The 7,630-nt window shown below is 48.9% G+C and overlaps 1 protein-coding gene and 1 non-coding gene across 4 annotated transcripts in view; both read left to right on the top strand.

Annotated features, from left to right (window-relative positions):
• Positions 1–3,477: 3,477 nt before the first annotated feature.
• On the top strand, positions 3,478–3,564 carry TRNAR-UCU. Its single transcript is given in 2 exon segments — positions 3,478–3,514; positions 3,529–3,564. It is a non-coding gene; the product is annotated as a tRNA-Arg (tRNA).
• Positions 3,565–5,889: 2,325 nt separating this feature from the next.
• PDHA1 (pyruvate dehydrogenase E1 alpha 1 subunit) overlaps positions 5,890–7,630 on the top strand; it is a 22,790-nt gene continuing 21,049 nt past the window's right edge. Inside the window, exon 1 of one of the 3 annotated variants that reach the window (XM_014518786.2) lies at positions 5,890–6,081. In XM_014518786.2, coding sequence (XP_014374272.1) covers positions 6,019–6,081 — 63 coding nt within the window. In that variant the 5' untranslated portion in view covers positions 5,890–6,018. Of the gene's footprint in view, positions 6,164–7,630 lie in introns of all 3 variants that reach the window. The other 2 variants (XM_006021222.3, XM_025201128.1) reach the window with 2 other exon arrangements.

The raw sequence follows: 7,630 nt of genomic DNA, 5'->3' as shown, positions 1-7,630 counted from the left end.
TTTCCCTAAATACCTATTGCCACATTAATGGCACAAACAAATTTGAGCATGTCCATGAAAGATATACATTGGATTTTAGATGCAACAAAGACTGCTAAACAATTCTAACACCGCAGGATGGGGCTGTCTTTTCTCTGAATCCCCAACAGGTGGCTAAGCCATTCAGAATGAACCTTCTGGTGAACAGCTACAATGTATATCTTGAAGGACTCCCCTTAGTTATCCAAGTGGGTACTTTCCTTGCTGTTTTCTCACACAGGCAAAGGTACATGTCCTCTTTTACAAGCGCTGCCTGCAAAAGTGCTAATACAACCATTTGCCTGACCTTTGTCAGGAATCCCTTTTTACCTCTCACTCCTCCCGCATTCCCTCAAGAAATATTTTGAAAATGTTTCTAATTAGATACCCCAGCTCACAACTTCTGACCCCAGAGGTATAACTAATGAGTTTCACACCTTGGGAAAAACTCCCCTGCACCTTGGGGGACACCTGTGTCAAGTGCTGCAGAGTGGGTAGCGGGGAAAGGAGGGTTGTCTTACCCACCCTAGTAAGATTTCTGCACTGCCTAGCTTCTCTGGCTGGATGGTGCAGAGCTGTTTCTCCTACAGCGGGGGTGCACATAACTGAGGAAAGCATGGGCTGTATTCTGACACCCCATGTAAGCATCTGGGGTTGGTACCTCCTCCCCTTCTCCCAATTGCCCTCCTCAGTTATGCCACTGTCTGACACCGAAGAACTCGTTTTACCAGGAACAGGCAATAGAATTCCCTAACCTAGCTATTTCCCCTGCCAGGCTAGATGCAGCTCCTTTTACCCATCAAATACATATATTAGGTTGCTGCCCTGCTATTTCAGTCCACAGCATGCCTGAGTAGCACCCCCACAAGGGAAAGCTGCAAGCTGTCCTGAGCCAAGCCATTAAGTTAAATCTTCTTTATACCTTCCTTTAAAGCCTCACTGTTCACATGGGGTGTAAACTCATCTGTCCCTGAAGACCCGCTCTGTATACTGGATCCAGCCCATGTCTACGGAGCTGCATATGGCATAGTCCTACTCCGGCTACTCTGGGGCCATGCTGCATGCAGTGACATATCGTGGGTCTCTGGCACCCAGGGGCCAATGCTTGCATTTGTGCCCCCCCGGGGCCCCCGGGGGCAATCGTTTCTTTTGTGCCCCCCCCCCCCCCCTTATTGTAGCAATACTTGAAGTCACATCATGTGATAAGAACTCTGAAGAGCCTGGCCAGTGTACCCCCTAGGCCGGCGCCCGGGGACGATGGTCCTCTCCCACCCCCCACACCCCATCAGTCCACCACTGTGCACATGGCAGGCGTTCCACCACCCTGGGGCTGCACTGCATGTAGTGGCCACTCCAGGGCTGTGGGCCTGTGCTGCACATGGTGGTTGCTCTGCTGCTCCAGGTCCATGCTGCATGCAATGTCTGCTTTGGGAAGCACCACTAGATCCAGCTTAGAGCCGTTATGCTGGAGTGGGTGCTGCGTGCGGTACTGTCCCGAAGTGGCCAGACTGGGCACTGAGACTCACAGACAACACTGGGGGCCAGATGACAGGGCTCCACAGGACAGATTCAGCCCTCAGGCCATATCTTTCACCCCCTGTCCTATACATTCTCTGTCTTTATACCTTTGTCATTTTTTATACTAATTGAACTTTAAGGACAAGGAAGTCATGCTTGGTTACATAATAAAGATGTTAATAGTTTTATCCATCAGCCAAAGCACTGCTGTTTGTAACATTCACAGATATCTAAAGAGGGTACCAATAGGTATGCACAACAAACCTATTATGCAAACAGTGGACCTGCCTAGCCCTGAAGGGACAGGCACTCAACCAGGCCTGCACTTGAAGCTAAAACTAACAATAGCTAAAATTCATAAAATCCCTGGAAGCACGTACAACAAACCCTGCGCTGGAGATAATGAACCTGCCCAGGCCTGAAAGTCTAGATAGTCAAACTAGTCCTGTACTTAAAGCTAGAGGTATACAATGTTTAAAATGCAGGCATTATTGCTGTGCTTCATGACTTGCAAATGGCCAATTAAACCGCTTAGGCCTTTGATTATAGGAGGGGTTGTTGGCTAGAAGTAGGGTTTGTTGTGAATGCAAAGTCCATGTTGAGGCCGGGACCACTGAACTAAGCTGCTTCATTGTCTATATGCAAGGTTGGAAGCATGCCCTTTAAGTGGTTTAATAAGGAATCCTTCATATAGATAACAAACCTATCTAGGCTTGCAGATCCAGACAACCAAATTGGCCATGTATACAATGCTAAAGGTGTGCAGTGTTTAAAATTTTTGAAAGCACACAAAAAGCAGGATGTATTTGGTAGCCTCAGGTATATAACCGGGAAAGATGTTGCACCAACTTTCAGATCACCTGAGAAATGACATTATGTACCTGAAAGCTGGTCTAACATCTCTCCCAACTACAAAATAACAATAAAAGATAATAACAAACTAATTAACTTTCTTGACTCTTCTCTGGCCCATCATGCCTACAGTAACAACACAACACTACTAAAAGCACACCAAGCACACAGAACAAACCCTGCAGTTTGATCATACACAATCCTCCTTCACAAACACGCACAATTCTGTTTAAGATTCATAATGGAGTACAAAGAACAAAAACCCAGTACCTCCTAGCCCAGAACACCCCGACAGCATGTCTAAAAGATTGTATTCTTTGCTTGAAGTAGGGTCACATGGTTTCCTGGACCTTGTGTTGTTGACGATTGTCACAGCATGCGTTTGCTTCCCAGCTCTCAGTAAGATTGTCTCCTTTGCTCCCATAAGTGTTGTGTAAAATACAGCTCATGATGGTTGTAATTCAGGGAAGCTATTACTCATTTGCCTCAAATCTTCCAGCTAACATCTGCCATCTACTTTTCAATGTCCCAAAAGATTAACCCACTGTCATTCTGCAGCTGCTTAATGGTCTAAATGTCTGATGAAAGACATTATGAGCCATGACAGTCAAGGATAGGCAGGATCTCATGAGGCATGTTGACACCACTAAGGCCCATAGCAGTAACTGGGCTGACAGATAGCCTTTTATCACTATGGAAAACAGGTGAACATTCTTGAAAATTCTTCTTTTATGAACTTTGGCTGGTCAACCCATATTAACATTGGTAAATGAAGCGGGGTCAATCAAGTGTTGGAATACAAAAGCGAGACACACCTGAGTTTTAGCAAGCCTAATAGCAGGTGACAAAAGTATGTTGTGGCAGTGATGCATCTCCATCAAGACAAGCCGAGCAGTGATTCCGCCCATGGCCAACTTGTTAGCACCTGATTGATAGCAGTCAGGAACTAGGAGTTTCCACTGGGTGATGGCCACTTACTTCTAACTAAATAAGGGACTCTGCAACTCTGGGGGAAGCTCTGTGCAGGTCACCAAATCGTCCTTTATCATCTTAAAGTTCTACTGGTCATACAAAAGCTGCAGCACAGATGGCTCTGTGGTGCAATAGCTAGCATGTTGGACTTCTATACTAACAAAAGCAATTCAAAAGTTGTGGGTTCAAGTCCCACCAGAGTCAAGAGCTTTGCTTCCCATTTGGAGAAGGCAAGTTTTTCCAACATGTTCATCAACGATTTGGATTCAGGCATTAAAAGCAAACTAGCAAAGTGTTGCCAGTGGCACTTCCAGCTTTGCTGCCGGCGCTTCCAGGGTCGGGGATCAGCCGCTGCCCCCTCCGCCCTCCTGTCGGCAATCAGCTGCAGGGGAACCACCCCACCCCACTTTGGTGATCAGCCACTCAGAGACCCCTCCCCCCCATCAGTGATAGGCCACTGGTGCCCCACCAGTCAGGAGGCACCAGTCGCCCATGGACCCAATAATCTGTAAGGTCCCTTCCAGCCCCTAACAACTATAAAACTATGAAACAGTCATTTCCTGCCAGTTGACAGACTGAAATGATACTAACAAAGAAAAGCTACTCCAGGAAAACACCCTCTAGAAACAGCTTCTTAATTTTGCCATTCTCCTCCTCATTCTCTTCTCTCTGATTAGATTAGAAAAGTGACAATTCACACTGGTGTAATCACTCTTCACACCAGTGAAAACAAGCAGCAGCTATATGGTTTACATGCCACACACACCACAGACTGCACCAGCGAGGACCACACATTGTGGCCCTATGGCCCCCTGGGCCACATGCCATGTGGCCAGTTGTACCACGTTGTGTGGGCACTCCAGGCCACCAGTTCCCCCAGCACTGTGGGCTGCACTTTGCCATACCACCCAGGAAGCTGAAACCAGGGCAAGGTGGGGGAGCCCAAGACCTCAACTGCTACTTCAGCCTGAGTGATGCAGGGAGCGCTGGCTGGGTGGTAGCTTGGGGGACACAAATTGACTCCTCATGGGTGACATGTGGCTCACAGGCCACCTGTTGGACTGCCCTATATTATACCAATGGAAATGTTCCCCTATATCCAGCCACAGGCAAGGAAGTTACACCTGTAACTGCTACTTCTCCATAAGCCACAGTTGCTTGTGTGGCAGCTAGCTTGCAAAGCTAATGCTTTTTTATGAGTTTGTCAAATATATCTGCATAAGTCTCTGTATATGCTACTGGTATGCATGCCTACATACTACCAGCATCATAGTTTGGAGGGCTGGCTTGTCCAAAATGATCAGTTAGGAGTTGGAAAATGCCAACAGCACCTTGAAGAGTCAAAGTCTGGCCTGGCAAAAGAAAAATCATGGGATGTCTAATGTCCAACCCCATCTTCCACTTCCAATCCCACTGCATGGGATACCTACCCACAGTGCTATACACTTTGAATGAACTTCCCTCTCCCCACATGTGAAAGTGATGTTGGTTTAGACATGACTACTTCATACCAGTGAAAGCAAAAGTAGTTATACGAAAGCAGTGACGTGTCAGCATAAATCCCCTTGTCTAGACAGGCCGCAAATGATTAAAACTTAATATACAACTCTGACTGAGTAGGGAACATATCGATAGTCAGCTTCATGACCGTATTGTAACCAACAATTCGCTTTGAGCTTGGCGTCTTGGCCACATGTATAATTAGCTCCAGCCCAGGTAATTACATACCAAATACCTAACTTTTTTGCAATTGCGATTCCAGGCAGCAGTTAGATACAACACAGCTAAGGTCAAGCCTTCAAAAATTAGGCATTGGCCTCTCTCACCACCTGACATCAGGAAATCGGTCCAAAAATAATCAGATTTTTTAAAGAGATGACAAATATGATTTTTTTCTTTTTTTTTGGCTCTTTTGATGGTTGGGTGGCCCTAGCTCTGTGTATTCCCCTGGCTCTCTACAACATGGAAAGATATGCGTCCACATGAAAATAAAATCAAGGAAGGAAAGCTCAGATTCTCACAAGGTTGCATTGCACCACGACTTGAGGCAAATGCCAAATAATGCAAGGCTCAGGCCAGGCATGCCCCAGCCATGGATACTTTACACTTGGCCCTGGGGGCTGCAGCCACCTAGGCAGGCACTTTCAACAGGTCTACATTTTTTTTTAAATAATAACAAATAATAATAATTTATTAACAAAAAATCCACAACTAATGTATTAACTGACAACTCATAATAATTATTGTATTAATAATAACTGAACATTAATGTTTATCCATGACATGACTTTGGGAATTGCAAAGGGGGGGGGGGGGGAGCTCCCCTGGGATCCTCCACTCCCATCACTGCCTTGCTAGGGCCCCTGGGCTGTCAGCCCTGGAGTCCCAGTGCGCATGCGCAACCAGGAGCCGAGCGCTCGGAGAGATTCGCTCAAATTCCTTTAGGAACGTGGAACTCGGGGAGCGTTGCTGGTCGGCCACAACTCTATAGCGAATCTCCCTTTTGTCAGCCGCGGAGCTGTCACTCCGGGCTAGATTCCGGTCGGCCCAACGAGAGGGCGTGGTGAGGCGGAGGTAGCGGCAGCAGGGCCTGGCCGGCGCTGAAGGAGACTCGAGGACACGGGCGGGCGTTGGGCGTTGCGGCCTCTTTCCCGCTCCATGCGCAAGATGCTGGTGGCCGCGCTCTCCCGCGTGCTGCAGGGCCCGGCCGCCGCCCGGACGGTGAGCGAGGGGGAACACACTCGGCCTGTTGCGGAGCCCGGCAGCCCAGACTGATCTATCCCCCCCGACCCCGGTCCGAATGGTACTGCCGTGGGGGGGCCGCGAGACCCCCCGCCATACGGGGAGGGGACGTTGGGGGGGCGTAGCGGGAGTGACATGGAGGGGGCGGGGCCTGGCTTCGTTGCCGGTGGGGGTCTACGCGAGGGAGCGGGTGTCCAAAGGGGTCCTTGCAGGGAAGCGTTGGGCTGCCCATGGAGCGCCTGTGCCTGAGGGAATGGGGGCATTTCTAGCAGGATGAAAGTATTTTGAAAAAGATAACATTAGGGGGAAAAGCCTGCGTAGAGGTAGGGCAGTGGGGCTAAGCCAGGAGGCCGCATCCTCAGGGGCCTCGAGGTCATCTCCAGGGGGCCTTGAGGTTCCACGCTGGGTTGGCGCCGGGTCGGTGGGCGCTGTCCTTTCTGCTTTGCTTGTTGTCCCCTCTTGGCACTTGTGTTTCTAGCCTTTGACCTCTGCTCCCATCCCTGTTTTTGTTATTATTTGTCCCAAGCATTCAGTAACACATCTCTAGTGGCCCCCTGTGTTAAAGGGGGTTATAGTTTCTTTGGCGGGCCTGGCCCGGGAAATCTGGTGAGGTGTTAAAAGGCCATTCAGCGTACGACCGCCATGTGCCACCTCCACCCACTGACATAACGTGGGAATGCGCTCTGCGCACGCCCCCCTGCCTTGCCGTGCCGTGTGCGCAGTGTTGTTGGTGGAAGAGTGCCTCTGGTATTTTTCCAGTCACAGTCCCTAGTGCAGATTGGCACGTGGGCAGCGGCTGCCTCAGGTCCAAAGGGGCGCCATGAGTCCAGCCAGGTTGAGAGCTCTTGCTGGAGATACCACGGGCTTTTGTAAGCTGCTTCCGCTGGCGACGGACGCCGTAGCTGATGGACACTTAGAGCTTTGCAAGTGCTGCTCAGACGGACAGCGAGCAAGGTTGACATCACTGGCCCAGGCTGAAAGGTTGTGCAGAGTCGTGGCACTTCTTTCTAGCCAGTGAAAGTGAGAATTGTAAGAAGGCACTACTTAAAATCGACCTGCCGCACAGGCAGGCGATGCGAAAAGATCCCTGTTTCAAAAAGGTGCAGTGCTCTGCTGTGCTTCTTACATTGAAGTTGTTGTGGCTGGTTGTTCTCTCTGGGGATTCTCTTCCAGGCTCTTGTGGGGTTATTTAAAAAAACAAGAAAGAAAGAAAGAAAGAAAGAAAACGTCATCTCGGATCTCTCCTCTTTCTTCCCCACCTGTTCTCCTGCATCGTCCCATACTCCTAATGTTGTCACTTCCTCTGTTGTCTCTTTTCTGTATTCCCAATCACTTGGCTTTGATGCTTCCTTCATTTTTCTCATGCCCTCACCTTCATGCCATCTCGTTATGCTATCCATGCTTGTGGGATAGTTTCTTCTTTCTGCCATGTCTTCTCCACATTTTTCCTCTTCGTTCTGCCTTTTCATACTGTATTTTTCCCTTCTCTCGGCTTGTGTTTGGATTGTTCAACACAACAGGTAATTAG

This window comes from Alligator sinensis, unplaced genomic scaffold, assembly GCF_000455745.1.
Source record: "Alligator sinensis unplaced genomic scaffold, ASM45574v1 scaffold583_1, whole genome shotgun sequence".
NCBI classification, from domain to species: Eukaryota; Metazoa; Chordata; order Crocodylia; family Alligatoridae; genus Alligator; species Alligator sinensis.
The sequence above is the reverse complement of the archived record's forward strand: the minus strand, read 5'-3'. Positions and strand labels throughout refer to the sequence as shown.